The sequence below is a fragment of the Arachis stenosperma genome, chromosome 3 (assembly GCF_014773155.1).
Source record: "Arachis stenosperma cultivar V10309 chromosome 3, arast.V10309.gnm1.PFL2, whole genome shotgun sequence".
NCBI lineage: Eukaryota > Viridiplantae > Streptophyta > Magnoliopsida > Fabales > Fabaceae > Arachis > Arachis stenosperma.
The window spans coordinates 38,501,280-38,526,744 of NC_080379.1; the positions used below are offsets into that span (position 1 = coordinate 38,501,280).

At 33.3% G+C, this 25,465-nt stretch overlaps 1 protein-coding gene, 2 long non-coding RNA genes and 1 pseudogene across 3 annotated transcripts; 2 read left to right on the forward strand and 2 right to left on the reverse strand.

Moving 5' to 3' along the window:
* Positions 1-1,131: 1,131 nt before the first annotated feature.
* On the reverse strand, positions 1,132-3,580 carry LOC130969844 (receptor-like protein kinase THESEUS 1; annotated as a pseudogene).
* Positions 3,581-5,811: 2,231 nt separating this feature from the next.
* On the forward strand, positions 5,812-7,701 carry LOC130966484 (uncharacterized). Its single transcript, XR_009081269.1, has 3 exons — positions 5,812-5,967; positions 6,063-6,117; positions 6,247-7,701. It is a non-coding gene; the product is annotated as an uncharacterized LOC130966484 (long non-coding RNA).
* A 10,751-nt stretch (positions 7,702-18,452) lies between these two features.
* Positions 18,453-20,003, forward strand: LOC130965927 (sugar carrier protein C-like). The gene has a single exon (XM_057890683.1). The coding sequence runs from the start codon at positions 18,453-18,455 to the stop codon at positions 20,001-20,003; it is 1,551 nt and encodes a 516-aa protein (XP_057746666.1).
* A 961-nt stretch (positions 20,004-20,964) lies between these two features.
* On the reverse strand, positions 20,965-22,416 carry LOC130968037 (uncharacterized). The gene is made up of 3 exons (XR_009081498.1): positions 22,262-22,416; positions 22,090-22,156; positions 20,965-21,217 (listed from the first exon to the last, which is right to left on the reverse strand). It is a non-coding gene; the product is annotated as an uncharacterized LOC130968037 (long non-coding RNA).
* Positions 22,417-25,465: the final 3,049 nt, after the last annotated feature.

Sequence of the window (25,465 nt, forward strand, 5' to 3'; positions counted from 1 at the left end):
GAAAAAAACAAATCAAAATCAGAATTAGAAGCAAAAACAGAAATAGAAACAGACACAGAAGCAGAAAAAGCAAAAGCAAAAACTCAAGTAGAAGCAGAAAGCAGAGATCGAAGTAGAAAACAGAAGACGAAGCAAGAAGCAGAAGCAGAAGCAGAAGTAGAAGTAGAAACAGGGAAGTGCAGCGGTGAGATGAGGCAGCGAGGTCGGTAGCAACGGCGGCAGTGGAGAAGAGTGACGGCGAGCTCTTTCCCTGGCTCGCGTCTCCTCTTTCCCTCGCGAGCTCTGATTCCTAACGGCGGCGACGGCGCCTCCAAACTTCGCTGGCGCCGTCTCCCCCCCCCCCCCCTCCTCGCTTGCCTTTCCCTTCCCCTTCCCCCTCTTCCTTTCCCCTTTCCCCTTTTCCTCCCCCCTCCTTCGTGTCCTTTCCCCTTTCCTTCCCCTCGCGATTTTTTCTTTTTTTAAAAAAAATATATATATATAATTTTTTTTATTAAAGCAAGAGTAATTTATTAATAAAATTAAAAATTTTATTAAAAAAGAACGGTTTTAATACGAAATAAACGTTTGGGACAATTCTAAATAAAAAATTACGTAAAGGACGATTTCGATTCTGACTCTAAACATTAGGGACCAAAACAATACTTACCCCCGAAAATAATGGTACAGTACTCCAAGTTAAAGTCATCAATATACAAATTATTTACTTATATTGTTTAGAAAAAAATGATACGTAAAGTGTAATAACTAATTGACTATTATACCTAATAACTGCAAAAGGATAAAATTAAAATTACATATACTAGACTATGAAAAAAAAAAATACATATTCTTTCGTATTTTGTTTCCTGTTTTTGTGTAAAATTATCATGTATAGTTGTTAAAACTAGTCGTTTATACAGTATTTTAGTTTGTTTATACTTTATACCGGGTCAATTTGATGTGAGCTACTAAAGATTTAAAATCGTTATAATTTGAAATCGTTATTTGCTGCATAACAGCATTAGTGACAAATCTGTTGAGAAGCTACTTTAGCATTCTTCAGCGTGTGATGAGATGAAAACATAAAAGGACACGAAGAGAAAAACAGATAGCATAGAAATACTTGTAACATGCCACCTCAATCCTGTATTATCAAGTTCAGGCAATAAGTTTCCCAGAACAATATTTTCTAATGTTTAAGGAGCAACATCAGAAAGAAATTAAAAAGCTTTTGCTGCATTATTATTAACGCTCTCATTACTGGAACCATCTTCGTGGATTGAAGCTTCATGGAAATGTAGAGCATACTTCAAGCTCCGCAACACTTCACCCATGGTTGGCCTGTTAGAACCATATTCTTGTAAGCATTTTCCCACTATGTCACTAAATTTTTCGAGCGAGTTTTGATCTATTTGGTCCTTTATGGAAGGATCAATTATGGCTTGCAACATCCCTTTTCTTTTGCAAAGGATTCCCCAATCTGCTAAGTTCATTTGCTCTCTTGGAAGAGATTGGTCAATGGTTGGCCTTGCACACAACACTTCGAGAAGAACTACCCCAAATGAATAGACATCACATTTTTCTGTCAACTTTTCCGTCTTAAAATATTCAGGATCAAGATACCCAAAAGTGCCTTTGACATTAGTACTAACATGTGTTTGATGGTCAAGTGGAGCTGTTTTCGAAATGCCAAGTCTGAAACCTTAGCCACGTGGTTCTCATCAAGCAATATGTTAGTAGACTTCACATCGCGGTGGATGATTCCCCCGGGTGCTCCTTCGTGAAGATAATGAAGGCCTTTGGCAGCTCCAATGCAAATCTCAAGTCTCTCCTTCCAACACAGGCTTGGCAATTTGGTATCATATAAATGACCTCTGAGTGCCCCATTCTCCATATATTCATAAACCAATATCATTTCAGAATTCTCCTCACAATACCCTATCAAAGAAACAAGGTTCCTGTGACGAATCTTAGACAAAACCATGATCTCGGTTTCAAACTGCAGAAGACCTTGACTTGACCCCGATTTACTGCGCTTCACAGCTACTCTTGTACCGTTCCTGAGGACTCCCAAGTATACATTGCCGAAACCACCAGTTCCAATTATTTGTTTCTCGTCGAAATTCTCGGTTGCCAATTGAATATCATGCAAAGAGATCTTTAGTCCAAGATTAACGTTTCTCTCACTCGTTCTGTTTGGAGAACCCTCTCCTACAATGGTAGGAATTGACAACACATCAGAAGGCCTCTGTTTACGGATCTTAAGATGCCAAACTAACCCCAAGACTACCACAAAAATTAGCATCAAGCATCCAATAACTGAACCTAACAACAGAAGAAGACTATGGTGGTTGCCATTGGATTGGTTCGTTAGGGGACGAAAATCTGTTGAATCGTTACCCATTACCATTATTTCTAGTCCGCTTAAAAAGGCTCTGACAACAAGGGAAGATTGTTGTGGCTCTACACTAATCCTCATGAAGCCTGAATCATCAGAGTGTACCAAAAAATCATGATAATAAGGAGCAGGCAATTGTTGAGACACCAATGTGTCATTATTTACAAACGAAGTAAATTGGTCATAAATGTATAGACCAAAGATTGTAAGACCACACTGGATACTCCAAAGGTCACAAAAGTGTACCCGAACAAGGTGGTCTACATTCCTGTCAACTGGAAGAACCCAACTTATGTTTTGAAAGGTATCATTAATTTCTCTAGCTGTTTTGTAGATAACACTGGGCGCTGTATAATAATTAGCATTTGGACCGTCAGAGTCTTTACCAACCAGGAATGTTATGTTACCAGGGTATGCAACAAGCTTCGCCTCCTTTTGATTAACAAGGTAAGTTTCATCCGAGCTCCAGAGCCTCAATAATGGGTCTTGCCCTCTTGGGATGACACGACCACCGATGTTAAGCCTGTATTTGGTCTCCAACACTCGGGAAAGCACGCCACTGTAGGTGGACAAGGAATCTTGTCCAATGGAAGGTTGCGGATTGAAACGCAAGACTTGATTGGCAATTAAGAAGCGGGGGAGTAAGAAGAGTTCAATGGCATTCACGAATGCAAACGAGTCTGTCTGAGGAGTAAATATAAGTCTGAAGCTTCCTGCAGTTATGTTCATGAAGAATTCTTTGACCGAAGCAGAATTGGTATGGTTCTGGGCCTCAAAGTTTTGCAAAAGCCCAAATCTATGTACTGAGACACTGAATGTGGCAGAAGGGAGATTACTTGGGGATTTGAAAGCAAGGAAGTGAAGGCGTAGTAAGTAAATGCCACTGATCTTAACTGGGAAGTCATACCAAGATTGATTTGGGAAGATTCTTGCTGTTTGGTAGAGAGGTGAAGACACTGAGGATTGGCTGGTTTCTATCTTGCTTGTGCTGCTAAAATTGACTAAAGAGTTTGAGTCACCAGTGTAAATCTTTCCGCTTTCAAGAACATTGCTGTGCGACCCACAATTGATACAGTACTTGTCTGGTGGAGTGCACCCAAGAGATGAGAGGAAAAGAAACGATGACAGTTGAAGAAGTTGCAGCAAAAGTGCACTCAAAGATGAGTATTGAATTATGTGTAATTCATGAGTTGCCATGGAAAATTGGTGCTTATGGTGCTTACTTTCAGAAATGAATTATGATGATAGTATTTGGGACTGAAAACTAGCGGTAGTGGAGATTAATTAATCAAAACCATAAACTGTTAAGAGGAAGACTTCAGATAAGGACATAAGGTCAACTGTTAAGAGGAAGACTTCAGATAAGGACATGAGGTCAACTGTTAATTTTGATTTTTCTTCATTTCCTTGATGATTTTTCTTTCTTTCTTTCTGTTTTTTCTTAGTCCATTAATTTGTTGTGTCCTGGATGATTATGGGTTCTGGGTGCTACACTAATGTGTGTGACAGTTTTTGTTCAATTTCAGTGTGAAGAATTTAGATCATGCAAATTCTTTACATAGAAAAAGTGATGATCAAATCGGAGCGTCCGATTTATATTTTTAAATTTTTTTATTTTTAAAATTAAAAATTAGAGGGTCTAATTTTAATATTAAAAATTTTTTATTTTTTAAATCATAAATCGAACTGTCCGATTCGTGATTGTTTATTTAAAAAAATAAAATAATATAAAAAAATTAAAAACACCAATTTGTATAATCTATAACAACATAAAACACTTTTCTTTTCACACCATCGTATGATATACATCTGTCACCCACACCAAAAAGAATTTGCGTAAATTTTATATGCATGGTGAGTCAAGACAATTTAGAAGTCCTTGTAAACTGATTGAATTGGTCTTTCCATCATATGTCATCTGATTGAATTGGTTCAAGACATCTTTCCATCATCTGTCATCTATATTTAGCTAACCTGTGTCATAAAAATATATTTTAAAAATATAATAATATTTTTTTATGTTTTTAATATAGTAAATACATTGAAAATATAAAAAAAATTATGTTTTCAACAAATTTTATAAAATATTTTTTTATAATATATATAATTTATATTTTTAAGGTACACATTAAAAAAATCTTAATTATATATATCGATTTGGTCATTTATAAGAAAAAAATTGAGTTTGGAGTGAATTTTAGTAATTTTCAGACGGTTTAATTGTTCTATTAGTTTTTATAATCTTATCAAATTTATAATTAAATTTTTATATTTTTTAATTGAATTTTTATGTTATTTTTAATTTTGTAATTAAGTCTTTTTGTGTCAAAAATATTAACATTAATGGAATATTTTTTTAAAAAATATATGATCAAAGATCTAATTAGATTTTAATTGTGGGTACCTTTAATTTACAAAAAAAAAATATTGCATTAACTATAATATTTTTTACATTGACAAAGATCTAATTATAAAATTAAAAGTAATATAAAAATTTAATTGATTAAAAAAATAGAGATATCTAATTACAAATTTAATAAAATTATAAAAACTATATGAATAATTAAACATTTTAAAACAAAATCATTAACTTATTTAAGAGTTACACACAAGTATAAAAGGAAATTTTAATTGTCATTTTAAAAGATTTTATCAGTATCCACCAAGATCTCGTCTCATTGCCATGCGCACGGATATTTCATGGACAACCTATTATATGATACTTGCAATGAACATGATATTTCAGTCAATTGGACTCCACAATTCTAAATTAGGCTACTTTTGAATATTGTAATTTTTCACTATCCATTCGGCATTCGCACGACTTTCCTCCTCGTAAACCTATGATCTATACAAAATTCGAGCCTCCACCTACGTTGTAATTGTCATCGCCGATGTTGGTAAATGAATTATTATCCTACATCGCGTTAAGGTCTAACGTGTAATACTGGGAAGAACCGACAGATCTAGAACATGGAGTAGGGGTGGAAGAAGGTATCGAACTCCTCAATTGACCGAGGTCTTTGGTACAAATCAATCCTTACCATTGCTCTCATTGGGTACATGCCTCTCCGTGATGTATTTCTCATTTGACTCATCATCATTCTCCATGTAATTCACAATATTAGCATATTGGAGTAGAGGAGCTGCAAGTGGTTGACCATCTTACATGGTGTTAGATGTAAATTCTACTTAATTAGTGAATAATTAGCGAATAAATTAATTATTAATAAAAAAATTATAAAATAGAATTTTATAGTTTAATAAGAAAAAATTAATTAAAATATAAATTTTGACACTAATTTCAAAAGATTTAGTCAAAAATTAAGTCGAACGGGCCAAACTAGGTGAACTGGGCCTGTATTGAACCCAAGACCCAACCCAACATACTTAAGCACACGAGCTTCAACTCATTTTCCTTCTTCTTCATGAATGTCACGCTGAAACACACATAAGGAAGGGAAGAAAAGTTCCAAACCCTTGTTCCCAATTCAAATCCACATATCTTTCAACTCTGAGTTCTGATCACCGCACCGTTTGCGGCCATACATCCATGGCGTCGAGCTCTACAAAGTCTAGTATTTAATTAGGTAAGAAAGTCATTTTTCAGTTTCAATTCTTTCTTCCGCCAATTTCAAAAATCCTATGATTTGCGTGTTGAGATTTTGTTGGCTTTGATGTTTAGGATCAAGCTAACTTAGTGGGCTTGCCGGGTTTTGACCCAATATTCTGTCAGTGAGGTGAGAATTCTTAAATCCTAGTAAATTTTTTTATTAATTGTGATTGAGCATTAAGTTAGTGCATTTGAATATGGTAATGTGATTTAGGTAGTGTGTATATGTAAATTGGAGCATATTTGTGAATATTAGATGCTTGGTGGAGCTTTGGGTACTATTATCTTGGAGATTGAGAATCTTGGGGCTGAGTTTTGTGCCAACTTGTGGTGTCTTTGGCTTAGGAAAAAAATCGGCTAAGGTATGGTTTTGGTTTCTCGTATGTAATATATAATGTCTTGTGAAAACTTAGGATAGATAACCCTAGGATAAGATGAATCATATGTTGGTGTATATGTGATAGTTTTGATTATTGAATTATGTATTGTTTGATGTGGGTATTAGGTATGTTGTTGTTAAATGGATGTGGCGAATGGTTGATGAAATAATGATTATTATGAATAACAATGATATATTGATGATTGAGTGTAGATGTGGTGTTGAATGTGAATGGTTGGGATTGGAATTGGTGAAATTGTGTATGGGAGTGTTATTATGTGAATGTAAGATAATAATATGTGATTTGGTATGTTTTGGAGTTGTTTGAAGGCTTTGAGTGTTGGTAATGAGTTATGATTTTGGTAAAATAGAGATTGGAGAAGTTTTGCAAAAAACTAAATTTTTGGCCAAGCTTCAGCAAGCCATAACTCGGCTTCCAGACTCCCAAACTTTTCCAAACTTATTTTATATGAAATTTGAGTCCGTGAAATTTATATCATTTGAAGAACGGATGAAAAATAACTTTTAACGAAAGAGTTATGCATGTCGGAAGTTGGGGATGTAAAATGTGAAATCTGCACCTTAGCAGCTTTTGAAAGAAAATGAAGGGGGCGCATACGCGAGCTTATGGCTGCGTACACGGCCATTGATGTGTGAGCATCTTTCCTATCTTTTCCTAGTGAATTTGCATCTAATTTGTTGAGTTTAATAAAGAATTAATTATCTTTTAGCCAATATGGATGCTACTTTAAGTCTTTTGCAACTTTTTTTATTTTAGGTAGCATTCAACTGAATTTGATGGAATTTCTACAGCACAAGAATCAAAGGAGATGGCAGTGAGGAGCGACGTACACGCGTTCTTGACGCGTGCGCGTGATTTGGAGCTTTCCATGACGACGCGTGCACGTGACTGACGCGTACGCGTGATTTGAAAATTTGCTCAGCGACGCGTTCGCGTGACCGACGCGTCCGCGTGACTCGCGAAAAAGGCCATCGACGCGTATGCGTGACTGACGCGTACGCGTGACATGCGCCACATGCAGAAAACGCAAAAACCGCTGGGGTGATTTCTAGGCCCCATTTTAGCACCCAAGTTAGGCGCGGATCCAGTGAAGCCAAGTGGTCCCCACGTTACAAGACGCGGAGTAGTTAGTTAATTCTAATTTAAATTCAAATTTGAATTCGAAAATAGAAAAAGATATTATCTTAATTTTAGATATTAGATTTTAAATTAATTAGGATTAGTTATAAAAAGGGGAGACTTCTCTTCTATAGAGAGATTCCATGAGGGGGATTCCATTAGGGAATTCTATACAAATTTACATTCCACATTTCATGAGCAACTAATCCTCTATTATTAAGGTTAGGAGCTCTGTCTATTTGTATGCATTGATTTTCTTGCTTTTTCTATTTTAATTTATGCATATATTTATAATTTAAGAATTATTTTCGCTCTTTATTTTATGAATTTGAGTGGAATGGAAGTATGACCCTCTTTCTATTTGAGTTCTTGTAAAATTTGGAAAAGCTCTTTACTTGAACAACAGCTTGAAAACATATTCTCCTAAATTTTAATTATCTGGATTTAACGGGATGCGTGACATATAATCCTTTTATTTTTGGGTAATTAGAGTTTTTGTGGCATATAAACTGAAATTTGATCATGTAGCTTCTAATTGGAATTAATTGACCAAGGAATTGGCAGTTAATAAATTTTAGAGGAGACTAAAAAGGTCTAAGGAATCAGGGTCTAGTCACATATAGTTTGCCATGAATTAAATCTTGCATGATTAAAATAGTTAGTAAGAAAAATCAATCTGAAAAAATAGATAACTCTGAAGCCTTAACTATTTTCTCAATATTTTATTCCCAACTTATTTATTTTTCCTTTTGATATTCTGAGTTCGAACTTAAATCTTTTGAATATCTCAAAACCCTTTTTTGCTTGCTTAACTAAGCCAATCAATCAATCATTGTTGCTTGATCCATCAATTCTCGTGGGATCGACCTTTACTCACGTAAGATATTACTTGGTACGACCCGGTGCACTTGCCGGTTAGTTTGTAGATTGTAAAACACCGCACCAAGTTTTTGACACCGTTGTCGGAGATTGATTGTGATTGACAACTATTCGTTGTTTAATTGCTTAGATTAGATAATTCTCCTTCTAATTAGTTTTATTTTAGTATTATTAATTTTTATTTTTCATTTGTTTTTTATTTTTTTTCTTATTTTCCGTGAACTCCCTCCCCTTGTTTCGTTTTATTTTTTTTATTACTTGGTTTTCGTAAAAAAAATTTCATTTAACTTATTTCCTTAAATTTTCAATATATATATATATATATATATATATATATATATATTATTTATGTTGTTTAAATTTTTTTTCTCTTAATTTTTGAAATTAAGTTTGGTGTCTCCGTCGTAATTTTTCTATATATATATAAAATCCTAGTATTTTTGTTTGTTTAATTTTTAAATTTATAGTTCACTTCTTACAATTTATTTTCGAATTTTTTTATTATTTTTTATTTTATTCCTTTTCAAAAAAAATTATGTTATGTCTTCTTTGCTTTCCTGTTTACCACATAGTGTGTTTAATTCTTTTTGGTGTTTTGTGCTAAAAAAAATAATGGAGAGAGATTACATGGATTACTACTCACACCCAAGGAGTGATTCTTATTATTGTGGATGGAGGAATGACTCAAATTTTGGTTGGCAAAGTCAAAATCAAAGAAACTTCAATGCTCCATGTTTCAACTATCAAGAGCCACCACCTCCATATTCATATCAAGAACCACCATCTCCATATTCATACCAAGAATCACCACCTCTCTATCCATATCAAGAACCATCATCCTTCTACCCATATCAAGAGCCACCATCTCCCTATTCATACCAAGAACCACCATCTCCATATTCATATCAAGAACCATCATCTTTTTACCCATACCAAGAGCCACCATCTCCTTATTCATCTCAAATACCATCAGATCTTGAGCTCTTTATGAAAGAATTCCTACATGATATAAAGACAAGTGTAAAAAATGTAGAGAAACATGTGTAGTCACTAATCAAGAACCAGGAAGAGGAACAAGCAAATTCCTTCCCAAAAGATACAATGCAAGATCCTATGGAAGAAAGTGAGGAAATCAATCAAAGGAGTTTATATTCCAGCGAATTAGAGAACTTTTTACCCTCACATATGGAAGAAGAGGAAGATGCACAATCTCCCATGCACAACCTCCCATGTCGTACTGATCTCTATTTTATTGAAATTTAAGATAACTTATGTATGTTTGAGGAATCTATTCGATATTTATTTATTTAATGTTTGCAATCAATTATTGTTTTATTTTTGTTTTAACATCCTATTAAACTTTTCAAAAAGATGTTCTAAACAAAATTATTTAAATTGGTAGTTTTTTTTTTGTAGATTAAAAAATGTGACTGACTAAAAAAATTTTATGTTGTAAGAGTTTATTTTTAGAATAAAAATTTTGTCCATTCAAGAATTAAGACAATCTTATGGATTATGGCCAATGTTCAATTTTGAAATCGCTTTATCTTTGGTACGGGCAACCCTACAAACATTTAAAAATTAGCAAATTTCTATTGAAATTAAGCTAAACTTGCTTCAAAACTAATTTTTCAATGATTTTTTATAAGGTCATTTAGCAAACAAAAAATATATTGAAAAGAAAAAAAATGCTTATGGTGAGCCTCAAATTTTATGCAACAAGATGGATATAGATATAACATATAAGATGGTCATGTCTGTATATGCATGACTATTGAGAGATGGATTACATAAGATAAAAATAATGAAGAGATTAAAGAACTTGTCTCTAAACTAGTTTATATACTGTTGCTCTACTACATTTGAAGTAACAAAAGAACACTTTGAAAGAACTAGTAGTGTCCACATATTTAAAAAGAGATGATTTATCGACTTATCGTTGTTGTTAAACTCAGCAATAGTGTTTTTGGATTTACTTCTATGTTGCTTCTTTGATTTTTTTATCCGAAACCAGTTGTATATTCTGTTATTGATAGACTTGTCTTGATCACTATTGAATATTTTTATTGGATTGTACACTGCAAGATAGTTTTGTCTATAGAAGTGGAAACCTTCATCATCATAAGTGATCTTCGATATGACCAGAGCCTTAAATTCGCTCGGAGGAGCAGAGAAGGAATCAATCCATCTTCTACTCCAACCACCGTTCTCTTTCTTTAAATATACGCTGATTCGATGCTTTAAGAATGCTGCCATTAACTTCGCCTCTCTATAAGAGTTGTTGTAATCATCTTCGTTCGGACTATTTTTTTTTATTTTTTTAAGCTCTGTTTGTAACCTCCGTTCATAGATGTTAGATGCCATTGTATCTTCTTTCTCCCTAACCAATTCAAAGTTTAACTTTTTTTTTTTTACTTAACTTCTTAATTAGTATTATCTTTCACCAATAAATAAACAATGGATTCTTTTGATTTTGACTTCTGTATATATAGTAGTATTCCAGAATTTTTAATAAGATAAAGTATATTTAACAATCTTTTATCTTATTTTTAAAATTAAATTTTGATTTATTAAAAAGCCTGACTTTTATTTTTTATTTTATTTTAATTTAATTTAACATTATTTATCTATATATACATATAAATAAATCTCATTTAAATATCATTTTAAAATGTTTAAAGAAAGAGTTATAGAATAATAAAACTACTTATTAATTTAAGATTTAAAATAGATTCAAAAGATATATAAGTAATATTATTTTTCAATCAAAGCCTCGATTCTCATATTCAATTGAACTTATTTTTTAATTATATCGTTATTTTAGTTTACTACCCTAATTACTTTACCTACTAAATTATTACAACGAAAGACGATTTACATATAAAATTTAGAGAAAAGCTCTGCATACAAGCCATTAGGGCTTGTATGCTTTACAAGTTCATTAAGCAATAAACCCAAAAAATGCGCTGCTATACATACGTCCAATACACGCGCTATATAAAGATCTCACGTATATATAACTACCAAATTTAAAAGATTTGTTTCCTTCTTCCTTCTCCTTATTTTCAGATTTGCTCGTTCTTCTTCTCGCGCATCTTCCCTCCTTTTTCTCGATCGTTCTTTTCCCCTTCTTTCTCACTGGTATGTTCTTTGTCATTTACGTTAGTTCCTCTCTCTGCAACTCCAGCTTCGTTTTCTATTCGATTTCTGAAATCAAAGTTTGAATTCGTTTTTGAAGATTATAAATGATTCAACCTCAGATTGTCAGCTGAATCAAGACGAAGTGGATTATGAATTTGAATCTAATGAAGTTCACGAGGTTTGATTTTACATATGATTACTCTGAATTTTGTTGCAGTCATTTGAATAGCATTGTGTAGCTGAATAATTCGTGAACATTGGATTGTGAAAATAACACGTTAACATGAATCTGGGTTAGTTTTGATTAATTATCTGGAATTTATAGCAGACACTCGGGTGTAGATCAGAACTTTTTTGGGTGTATTTTTGCGGGAAGTGTGGGTGTATTTACAGTATACTGCTTTTTCTGTTATTTTAACTGAGTTGTTGTCGTTCAGGTGTATTATATCAGATACGATTGGGTGTGTTTTTAGTTTTTGTCATGGTGTATTATGCAGCCTGTGTATTTACAGTTTATGACTTTTATTGTCATTTTAGTTGAGTTGTTGTCGTTCGGGTGTATTATATTAGCAATGATTGGGTGTATTTATAGTTTTTGACATGGTGTATTCTGCAGCCTCTCTCTGTTGTTGATGACCAGTTTGTTCCAAAGGTTGGAATGACCTTTACCACCCTTGAAGATGCTGGAAAATTTTATAGGAACTATGCCAAGGTTGCAGGTTTCTCTACAAGAGTTCGGAGCACAAATAGGAAGGGAAACGAGATTAAGAAGTAATTGATTACATGTAGTAGAGAGGGAAATAGAAATCTAAAATATCTCCGACCGAGAAGACCAATCCGACAGCCGGTTTAAACTGTCCTGCAAGAATTTATATACACACATTGAAGGATGTCGGTGCTTGGATCATTTCAAAGGTTGTGCTGGATCATTCAGACCCCTGCAAATGCCACAAAGAATAAGAAAATAAAAGTTTTAAGCGAGGTAAAAGTAATGTTCTTTAAATTTGTGGTGATTGAGTTTATTTTTCTCGTTAATAGTTTAGCTAATATGTGAGTTTCTTATATTCAGATAAACTTGTTTGATGCTGCATCAGTGGTGCATTCAAATTCCAGCCAATATCAAGGACATGTTATGAATTATCAGTTCAGGGTACCAGCAGCAGGGAATAACTCTTTGGGTGTATAGTTATAGAATATGGGTGTAAAAGCACTGTTCTTTTGGGTGTATTTCTGTGAATTTTCTTTTGATTCACATTTTACATATAGATACATATATATAATATTAGGGTTTAGGGTTTTAGGGTTTACAGGTTAGGGGTAAGGGTTTAGGTTTTAAGTGTTTAGGGTTCAGGGTTTTAGGCTCAAATCATCAGGGAGAATAGATTTCAGGGTGTATATTCAACTTTCTTTGGGTGTAAAAAATTGCAGGTTATGGGTGTATATTTGATTTGATATTTTTCTTCATATTATAGTACCTGTAATTCATACATTTTGAATACAGCACAGACAGTTTGGGTGTATATTTAAGCAATCTTGGGTGTATATTAAACTTCCATTGGGTGTAAAAGTTTATAATTTGTGTTTAGATCTACCTTGATGTTTTCCTTCATATTTTACCACCTGTAATACAGAGTTTTTGAATACAGCACAGACAGTTTAACAGCACAGACAGTTTAACTATGGAAGAAAATTTCATTTACGGGCCTACTACACATACAAGCAATAAGGCCTTACAAGTGTTACAAGCCCCCAGCCCACAAACATTCTACACGTGCACTAATTATATTGAATGGAGCGTAACATTCACGCGCTCCCACTCAAACGGTTACGCTTCTCTTCACGTAAACCCACTTCTTCCACTTCTCAAAGCCATTCAGAGAAAACGCAACCCTTCTATTTTCGAGCAACATTCGAAACTCAAGATATACAACTCGTCGCTAACATTCGAAAACTCCATCAACACACCATAAAACTCTCGATCAAGAATCTCCAGAGAAAACAAAGCTATAATACTCAAGGTACGTTACATTACCATTCCTGTATATTTTCCAAATTTCGAACTAGGTTTTACTGTTCTTCTACGTTATTGTACGTTTTACTGTTCTTCTTGCTCTACGTCTCATTTTACAGTTTATAATGTTCTAGGTTTTACTGTTATTCTTGCTTCTATGTTACACTGTTCTTCTTCGTTCTTGTAGGTGTTACTATTTTTGTTGTTCTAGTTCTTCTGGTAACTGATTTTTGGGGTATATTCCGTAGTTTGGTGGGTGTATATGGAGTAATTTGTTGGGTGTATATGGCATAAAATGTTGGGTGTATATGTCTGAACTGATATACTGTAATAGTCAGCAGTTGCTTATATTTGCTTGTCCATGGGTGTATATTGTTTGACCTTGTAATGTTGCTTGACATTGTATATTGATGCATGTTTGAGTGATATCTGACTGATATATATGGGTGTATCTGAATCATATCTACGGGTGTATCTTACTGATATATATGGGTGTATCTGACTCATATATATGGGTGTATCTTACTGATATCTGTGGGTGTATTTTTCATTTCAGAAAAAATGGCAGCGAGAAACCAACCTGGAAGAAATGTAAGAACAAATATAGTAGGAGGAGGTGGACCACTATAGAGTAGAATATTCCTCGCGGATACTATTCAGTGAATTGAATAAAGAGAGAGATCAAGCAATTAGAGCGAGTAATGCAATAAGACTGTCGAAGCCATCGTCAGTATTATTGAGTCCATTTTGTCAGATAAATTCTATTGATATAGAAACTGAGTAATCCAACTGCTAGCTAGTTTGTAAATTGAACAAATGCTATAAAAATTTGCCATTTATAAACAACTTCTATTAAATGAAAGAGAAAAGCTCTGCATACAAGCCATTATGGCTTGTATGCTTTACAAGTTCATTAAGCAATAAACCCAAAAAATGCGCTGCTATACATACGTCCAATACACGCGCTATATAAAGATCCCGCATATATATAACTACCAAATTTAAAAGATTTGTTTCCTTCTTCCTTCTCCTTATTTTCAGATTTGCTCGTTCTTCTTCTCGCGCGTCTTCCCTCCTTCTTCTCGATCGTTCTTTTTCCCTCCTTTCTCACTGGTATGTTCTTTGTCATTTACGTTAGTTCCTCTCTCTGCAACTCCAGTTTTGTTTTCTATTCGATTTCTGAAATCAAAGTTTGAATTCGTTTTTGAAGATTATAGATGATTCAACCTCAGATTGTCAGCTGAATCAGGGCGAAGTAGATTATGAATTTGAATCTAACGAAGTTCCTGAGGTTTGATTTTACATATGATTACTCTGAATTTTGTTGCAGTCATTTGAATAGCATTGTGTAGCTGAATAATTCGTGAACATTGGACTGTGAAAATAACACGTTAACATGAATCTGTGTTAGTTTTGATTAATTATCTGGAATTTATAGCAGACGCTCGGGTGTAGATCAGAACTTTTTTGGGTGTATTTTTGCGGGAAGTGTGGGTATATTTACAGTATACTGCTTTTTCTGTTATTTTAGCTGAGTTATTGTCGTTCGGGTGTATTATATCAGATATGATTGGGTGTGTTTTTAGTTTTTGTCATGGTGTATTATGCAGCCTGTGTATTTACAGTTTATGGCTTTTATTGTCATTTTAGTTGAGTTGTTACCGTTCGGGTGTATTATATTAGCAATAATTGGGTGTATTTATAGTTTTTGACATGGTGTATTCTGCAGCCTCTCTCTGTTGTTGATGACCAGTTTATTCCAAAGGTTGGAATGACCTTTACCACCCTTAAAGATACTGGAAATTTTATAGGAACTATGCCAAGGCTGCAGGTTTCTCTACAAGAGTTCGGAGCACAAATAGGAAGGAAAACGAGATTAAGAATTAATTGATTACATGTAGTAGAGAGGAAAAATGGAAATCTAAAATATCTCCGACCGAGAAGACCAATCCGACAGCCGGTTTAAACTGTCCTGCAAGAATTTATATACACACATTGAAGGATATCGGTGCTTGGATCATTTCAAAGGTTGTGCTGGATCATTCAGACCCCTGCAAATGCCACAAAGAAGAAGAAAATAAAAGTTTTAAGCGAGGTAAAAGTAATGTTCTTTAAATTTGTGGTGATTGAGTTTATTTTTCTCGTTAATAGTTTAGCTAATATGTGAGTTTCTTATATTCAGATAAACTTGTTTGATGCTGCATCAGTGGTGCATTCAAATTCCAGCCAATATCAAGGACATGTTATGAATTATCAGTTAAAGATACTAGCAGCAGGGGATAACTCTTTGGGTGTATAGTTACAGAATATGGGTGTAAAAGCACTGTTCTTTTGGGTGTATTTCTGTGAATTTTCTTTTGATTCACATTTTACATATAGATACATATATATAATATTAGGGTTTAGGGTTTTAGGATTTACAGGTTAGGGGTAAGGGTTTAGGTTTTAAGTGTTTAGGGTTCAGGGTTTTAGGCTCAAAGCATCAGGGGGAATAGATTTCAGGGTGTATATTCAACTTTCTTTGGGTGTAAAAAATTGCAGGTTATGGGTGTATATTTGATTTGATATTTTTCTTCATATTATAGTACCTGTAATTCATACATTTTGAATACAACACAGACAGTTTGGGTGTATATTTAAGCAATCTTGGGTGTATATTAAACTTCCGTTGGGTGTAAAAGTTTATAATTTGTGTTTAGATCTGCCTTGATGTTTTCCTTCATATTTTACCACCTGTAATACAGAGTTTTTGAATACAGCACAAACAGTTTAACAGCACAGACAGTTTAACTATGGAAAAAAATTTCATTTAATAGAAGTTGTTTATAAATGGTAAATTTTTACAGCATTTGTTCAATTTACAAACTAGCTAGCAGTTGGATTACTCAGTTTTTATATCAGTAGAATTTATCTGACAAAATGGACTCAATAATACTAACGATGGCTTCAACAGTCTTATTGCATTACTCGCTCTAATTGCTTGATCTCTCTCTTTATTCAATTCACTGAATAGTATCCGCGAGGCATATTTTACTCTATAGTGGTCCACCTCCTCCTACTATATTTGTTCTTACATTTCTTCCAAGTTGGTTTTTCGCTGCCATTTTTTCTGAAATGAAAAATACACCCAAAGATATCAGTAAGATACACCCATATATATGAGTCAGATACACCCATAGATATCAGTAAGATACACCCATAGATGAGTCAGATACACCCATATATATCAGTAAGATACACCCGTAGATATGATTCAGATACACCCATATATATCAGTCAGATATCACTCAAACATGCATCAATATACAATGTCAAGCAACATTACAAGGTCAAACAATATACACCCATGGACAAGCAAATATAAGCAACTGCTGACTATTACAATATATCAGTTCAGACATATACACCCAACATTTTATGCCATATACACCCAACAAATTACTCCATATACACCCACCAAACTACGGAATATACCTCCAAAAATCAGTTACCAGAAGAACTAGAACAACAAAAACAGTAACACCTACAAGAACGAAGAAGAACAGTGTAACATAGAAGCAAGAATAACAGTAAAATCTAGAACATTATAAACTGTAAAATGAGACGTAGAGCAAGAAGAACAGTAAAATGTACAACAACGTAAAAGAACAGTAAAACCTAGTTCGAAATCTAAAAAATATACAGGAATGGTAATGTAACGTACCTTGAGTATTATAGCTTTGTTTTCTCTGGAGATTCTTGATCGAGAGTTTTATGGTGTGTTGATGGAGTTTTCGAATGTTAGCGACGAGTTGTATATCTTGAGTTTCGAATGTTGCTCGAAAATAGAAGGGTTGCGTTTTCTCTGAATGGCTTTAAGAAGTGGAAGAAGTGGATTTACGTGAAGAGAAGCGTAACCGTTTGAGTGGGAACGCGTGAATGTTACGCTCCATTCAATATAATTAGTGCACGTGTAGAATGTTTGTGGGATGGGGACTTGTAACACTTGTAAGGTCTTATTGCTTGTATGTGTAACAGACCCGTAAAATTTAAGTCGTTACAATTTGCATAAAATAAAACAAAAAAAATTGTAACTTAGATCCACGATGCATTCAAATAATATTGATGTCAATAATTCATTTTATTTAGGTGATTGACTCTTTCTTTTAAAGTTTAATTTTCATGCCCAATACAAAATTTTTTTTATACAAATATCGAATCATAAAAATAAAATATATAAAAAGATTATTTAAATGCATAAATTTAAAATTAAAATGTAATATTTAGAGTATCAAATTAAATTATTTTTAATTTATTTTTACTAATATTTGATTTCATAAAAAAGATAGCTTAACCTAATTTCTAGATAGTTTATTATTTTTAAATTAAATCATTTTCAATTTAAATATTATTAAAAATAGTAATAGTTAGTTTAAGTTGTTCCGTAAGATTTTTTATTAACTTTTATGTTATACAAAACTTAAATTTAGATATCACATATTTATATATTATTTTTTTATATTGATCACATCTTAATATTCTTTAATTTATATATTTTTTATTTTTATCTAAAATTTTATCATTTTATCTTAATCTTACTTACATGTATATTCTATCTTTTTTGGAGAGTTTAAAATCTTCAAATTAAGATAAAAAAAAAACATTTTATCTTAAACAAAAGATAGATAATATAATAAAAGATAAAAAAAAAAAGATAATAATTCGGTGGTTAAGTCATAACTGCCCTAACTTGAATGATGTATAAAATATCACTGTTTGCATTCTTTCTCTGATCTCAACTCAATTACAAACCTAACACTAGTCCTTTCTTTCTCTTCCCTTCTCTTCTCTTAGTTATATCTCTCCCTTATCATCAGTGATTCTTTTTCTCTTCTCCCTTGTTTCCATTCCATTAACCGATCAAATAAAACAATGGCCGGTGGACTCATTGGAAAGGGGTCTGGCAATGGGAAGCAATATCCCGGAAAACTCACTTTCCGTGTTTTTGTGACATGCATGGTTGCTGCATTTGGAGGACTAATTTTTGGATATGATCTTGGCATCTCAGGTGGAGTTACATCGATGGATCCTTTCCTGAAGAAATTTTTTCCAGACGTGTATGCAAAGGAGATGAACATGAAGCCATCTGACAATCAGTATTGCAGGTTTGACAGCCAGGTTTTGACACTCTTTACATCCTCCCTGTATCTGGCTGCTCTCGTGGCATCACTCTGCGCGTCTTCCATCACTCGAATCTTTGGAAGGCGTCTTACCATGTTGTCCGGCGGTATTCTGTTTCTCGTCGGTGCCGGTTTCAACGCCTTTGCTCAGAAAGTGTGGATGCTCATTGTTGGTCGCATGTTGCTTGGCTTCGGAATAGGATGTGCCAATCAGTCTGTTCCAATCTATGTGTCGGAGGTTGCTCCTTACAAATACAGAGGAGCCCTTAACATGATGTTCCAGTTGGCCATCACCATTGGAATCTTTGTGGCCAACGTCCTCAACTATTTCTTCGCCAAGATGAAGAACGGTGAAGGCTGGCGCTACAGCTTGGGTTTCGCGGCTGTGCCCGCCGTCATGATCGTCATCGGCGCAATCTTTCTCCCCGACTCGCCGAGCTCCTTGATCGAGCGTGGCAAAGATGAGAAAGCCAAGCAAGAGCTGATCAAGATTAGAGGAACCAGTGACGTGGAGGAAGAGTTCAAGGACCTTGTTGAGGCGAGTGAATCGTCCATGGCAGTGAAACACCCATGGGCCACTCTGTTGAAGAGGCATTATAGGCCTCAGCTCGTGATGGCCATAGCCATTCCTTTCTTCCAGCAACTCACTGGCATGAACGTCATTACTTTCTATGCTCCTGTTTTGTTCAGAACCATTGGTTTTGGCAGCAACGCTTCTCTTATGTCTTCCATGATCACCGGTGGCTTTAATGCGCTTGCTACCTTTGTTTCAATTTTTACCGTTGACAAAGTTGGAAGGCGCAAGCTCTTTCTCGAAGGCGGTGCTCAGATGTTTATCTGTCAGATTGTGATAACCGTCGCGATAGCAAGTAAATTTGGAGTCGATGGAAACCCCGGAATCTTGCCAAAATGGTATGCATTCCTTGTGGTGGGATTTATATGCATCTATGTGATGGGATTTGCATGGTCATGGGGTCCTCTTGGATGGTTGGTTCCTAGCGAGATATTTCCCCTTGAAGTCAGATCTGCAGCTCAGAGTATTAATGTGTCGGTCAATATGATTTTCACATTTGCAATTGCTCAAGTATTCACCTCCATGCTCTGCCACATGAAATTTGGCCTCTTCATCTTCTTTGCTTTCTTTGTTTTGGTCATGAGCGGTTTTATTCATAAGTTTCTTCCCGAGACTAAGGGAGTTCCCATCGAAGAGATGTCTATTGTGTGGCAAAACCATTCTTTTTGGAGGAAATTTGTCAAGTCTGCAAGCGAAGAAGCTAATGCCAAGGTGGATAACTCATGTTGATTGGATCCTTTAAGACAGTTTCCATTTTAATTAGGAACCAAAAGTGATTTAGACTTTATTATTTTTTTAAGGTTTTTTTTTTCTATTTTAGTAAACAATTCACTTGTTATTAAGTTTTGTTTAGATTTTAGAATTTGGTTTAGTCGAATACATTTTTTTTTCTCTTCAAATTTTAATAGTTTTACTTAATGTGATTATTAAACGTTCTTCTCACGCAATTTCATATCTTAATTTGTTGTTTACTTTTCAGTGTTAACGAGAATCAATAACAAAAAAAAAAAATTTTATATCTTAATTTGTTTGATGCTATTTTGAAAAACCTATGACATTATCTATGATGCAATATTACTAGTACCTTGTTTGTTCAAAAACCACCATGAATGTTCAGAGGCTCTGGAATTGCAGCTAAGAGACATTAACATGGTGAGTTAAGTCATTTATTCATGAAAGTTGGGTTTTATTTCTAGTAATGGGGAGATGAGTTCTGATGGATATATGGTTAGATGTGAATATGATTTATGATTGGACACTACAATGTTATAGCCAACTTCACTTACTGTGATACTAGTTTTAATTAAATGTGATTTATGAAAGAGTTAGGTTATTTACAAGAACAAGATTGAGATTGGGTGTTGCTATTTGCTACTACTAGTATTTATCTTTGAGCCAGTTGGTTTACCGTTGTAGAAGTTCTTCAACCAAGGGAAACGGAAGAATATTAATCAAGAATGTAGTAATCAAGCAAGTTGTCATAAAATTTTTACACATGCTATGTTTCAATGTGCCAAAATTCATAGTTTCCTACCATTTATGTTATTAGCAAGTTGTTATTCTCATCTATATTAATGCTTTATGTGAAATTATGACAATATACAGTTTTAGTTGTTTTGAAAATATCAGATTTTGCATTTGTTTTGTTTGTAACTAGGTAAAGAAGAGAAGAATTTTCCAAAACAGCCAGTCTAATTTCAAGAATTCAATGTCAACAAACCAGCCAATCTAATTCATTCATATACTTGCTTCTATAACATGTTCACAAATACAAACAAATGCTCCTACTACAATTTAAAACACAAAATTATAACTTAATCTGTAGTTTCTTTTGCTTCCAAGAGTTCCTGTGATGCATAAGCTATGTATCCACTAGCTTTCTCACTTGTATATCTTTAGCTTCCTTGGCTTCCTCACTGGTGTGCTCAATGAGGTTTAGATGTCTAGATGATAGTATATGTAGCAGATCCGTTCAGCAAAAGAGAGAGAATAAATTGAACTTATCAATGAACTAGTAGCAAATTCAAACAGCAAGGGTAGATTTTGATTTTCAACTTTTCACCGGTTAATACATAGTTTAAAAGATGAAAAGTAACCGTTAAGAAGTCAAGCATTAAACATACGCTTGCCTAAGCTCTGGATTTTTCCGCAGCATTCTCTTGACAAGCCCTTGACTTGAAGAAGAAATATACATTGTGGTTGTAAGTGAAATTCTATATCATCATTTAATTTTAATTGAAGGTAATATCAAATAAATTGAATGCTGCAGACATGCTTTATACAAATTAGAGAACTTCAATTCTAATCCAAAACAGCTTGAAGTTTGATTGTAGGATATCAGCAAAAGAGAATCAAAAGCGTCATAGTTAAATAGAACACAAGTAAAAGAATACAAATGCAAAATAGTTAAATTGAGTTGATTAAATTCAAGTTCCGCTAACAAAATTGTAATGAAACAAAATTATATTTTTTTAGCTCACAATGACATAATTGCAAATATCTGGCAGAGTAAAAGAATGCAAGCAATAAGAATATCAACTGCACGCAATTTTGGTTCTTGAAAAACAATGAAAAACAGCAAACATATGACTAGGTTATGTGCTCCAAAACTCAATCACCAATTCACCATCTAACCTTCATTTTCTCCCCTTAAATTTCAAACACCACAAACTCAAAAGCACTCACTGTGGAAAACAACTTTTCAACTTGTGACTTTATGCAAACTTAACAACGATGTTAACTACCTCAGATCAGTGTCATCATCAAATCACCGGAAATTTGGGGTCAAAAACATCGTAATCATCAACTTACATACCTTATTCGGAGGGTAGCCCCTGTTTCCAGCATCAAATAGCAACCGATTTGCTCTTATTTAGTATCCCCTGCAACCAACAGAAGAAAGTGAGAGAGAGCAAGAGAGAGACAGAGATCGAAAGTGTGAGAGAGAGACAGAGATCGAAAGTGAAACAGAGGGAGAGAGAGAGAACCGTATGCGAAGCACTGGAGAAACGGTGGCAAAGCTTCCTCGTTGACGGCGAACTCGACGCCAAGCAAGAGAGTGACGCCGGGGATTGACAAAAGGAGGAAGGGGAAATGGTTGTCTGGAGGATTGGGTGAGGATTTTATAAATTTTCAGTTTATATGTTTTAGAATTTGAAAGAAGAAGACCCATCAAAATTTATTGTCCTTGTTTATTAATTAATTATTAATGTTTTAAAATATAGAATAAAATATATTATTAAATTTTAAAAAATTATTAAACTAAAAAAATTAATTAATTTTCTAATATTTCTCTTTAAAAGAATTTATCATAATTTTAAGTTTACATTGAATGAATAAATAAATTTAAGAAATTTTTTTATAGTATTTTACTATTTTTATTATGTTAGAGTTTTTAATTATTTAAGGTTTGTTTCATTTCTATTTGAATAAATATTTCAGTTGTTATTTAATTTAGATTTTTCAGTTTATTTGAATACATTTTTTTTTGCATTTTGTCGAATTTTTATAATTTTATTTAGTGAATTATCAATTATTTTTATTACCTAATTTTTTATCTTAGTTTTAAATTTAACTAATGTGTATTTTAAATTATATATTAATATTATTATCTGCAAAAATATTAAACCTTTTATTTAAATAAAGGACGAGAAACAATTAATTGAGAATGGAAGAAAGAATGGTAAAAAGGAAAAAAATAAACAAAAAAAAGCGCGTATATATTGTTGGATTTAGTTATATGAAATATTTGATTGTCTAAAATTACTGTTACACTTAATTGATAGTGGAGTTTACGAAAAAAATAATATTAGTGGATTAACATGCACTAAATGCTTATTAATTTCATTTTTGCATAGGTAATAGGATGAGTATGTACATTTTCGAAAAAATTATAGATTATATATTTCCAAAAAAATAAATAAACTTTAAAAAAATTATAACATACTTATAGTTATTTATAAAAAAATCAAATAATTGCAATGTTAAATTCATAAATTCCTAATAAAATAAAGTAATATAAATTGCAAGAAATTTTCAGCTCTTTGAAAATAAAAACATTTTTCCATATTTAATACTCACCTCGCGCATAAAGTCGTGGATCGGAGCGGAGGGCTTTCAAAAGAGAAATGACTTCGAAATATTTAATTTTATTTAGTTAAAGTATAATATTTATTTGAAGGAATTGTCTGGTGGAAAAAGTAAAAAGTGGTTCTTAGAAGTTCAATATGAAATATGCTAAAATTGTGGTTCTTATTGCTGCCATACGTAAGTTTTTTTTTCTGCTGTGTGTACCCAAAACTTTTCAAAATTCTATTAGGTGTCCAAAAAATTAAGTAAATGAATGAGAATGTGGCAAATGTTTACAGTGACTTTGTCTGGATTTTTTTTGTCTTGGGCTTAGCCCGAAACCCGTACCCGAACCCGCAATACCAACCCGCCTAAACCCAAACCCAATGCTAATCATCTCTTTCTATGAGTTGAACTTAAATTCCAGCACGGAGAACAAGCTCCATGGCTTTTATGATATTTCCTTAGTTAACTCCACTTTGGTTTGATGGTGGGATCTAGATTCGTCTTGAATGAGGATGCTCTAGTTCATAAATTAGTTCTTGTTTGCCATTATTACTCCATCTTAAAATATTATTAAGAATTACAAGATTTTTTAGTTAGCATAAGGAGCTTCATGCCAAACCATTTGCATTTCATCATTGCCGTCCACCTCATTTTGGTCACAACATTTTTTTCAAGATATACACAAGTTATTGGTTTCTACAACTAGATGTTAGTCTCGTTCATCAATATCAATAGTTTAGGTGCATTGACCACTTGAATAGATTGGAAGGTCTCACGATTTGTTGTCTAAGTGATAAAGTGTGAATAAAAACCCAATTCTATATGAGGTCGAACATGACAGTGGCATCATCGACATCAACATCGAGTTCGAAGAGATGGAGTTGTGTGAAGAAGAAGGAGGGTCAAGCAAAAGAACTAAGGTCGGAAGCATAGCGGCATCATGCACATCAAGTTTGATGGCCTGTAGTCTATAAAGATAAAACTTACAATGAAGAAGAAAGGTCTGGTAGAAGAAAGGTTTAACATACCTAAAGAGAAGGCAGAGATAATTTGTGGGTTAAATAAAACGATGTTGTAAAACAACTATAATTATCACCGTTTAAATTAATTAAAGACTGAGATTTAGTACCAGAGGGTGTCAATTTTGATTGGCACGGGAGAGGATCTGCTCCCGCTAGCTTGGGCTCTCCATAGGCTTTGTTTGGATTTTGAATAGGTAGTTGAGCTATTATTAGATATGGAAACATAATTTTAAAATAATTCCAAATTTTTCTCCAATTTAAAAAGTATTAGGTCCTTCAAAACCAAAAAATACTTTTTCCACCATAAAAACATCCTTATTTGAATTTTTTTTACATTGTTATTTAGTTGTTTGATTTGAATTCACACTTATGTTTATTTTTCATTAATAAATGAATATCACTTTATTTTTGAAAAAAATTATATATATATTTATATATAAATACATAATAACTGATTTTTTGTGTGCATAATATAAATGAGAATTCACATATAAATAATTAAAAGCTTCACATTGTTTGATCACTCATTGTTTGATCGATTGCTCTGAAATTAAAGAAGTATGGTCTCAGAGTTATCTCCGTGACTATCTTCCTCCTCAAAGTCCTAACGATTTTTAAACATAGTGGGCTGTATCAACAGAGATGTTTAATTCACTGAAAAATGCTGACCGTAATACTCAATTGATGGCCATCATTTGCTGAAATTGCTAAAAAGCTCGCAACCAGTTAATTTTTGAAAGTTCTTCTTTAATGTCATCTGCCATTCTAGCAAGCTCTGTCAATTTGTTCCGTGAAATTCAAAGAACTCCCAATTTAGATCATCATCTTCATGAGGCAAACTCTAAGTCTTATTCAATTTGACCTATTATTCTTTCTTTTCTAAGATTTTTCTTCTTTTTTGACCATACACCATTAGATAAATACTTTCAGTGTATTGTTTTAAAAAAATTTTACTTTTTATTATGTTGTCCTATTTTTAGACATCTTTATATTTTATTTTTTAATAATTAATAAAATATAATCTACTTCTTTTGGAAAAAAAAGTAAAATAAAAACTTCACATATATGTCATGTAACTGTGGTAATTTTAAAGTG

Coding starts and splice junctions, on each gene's coding strand:
- LOC130965927 (XM_057890683.1), top strand. CDS start 18,453: ATGGCCGGTGGACTCATTGGAAAGGGGTCTGGCAATGGGAAGCAATAT.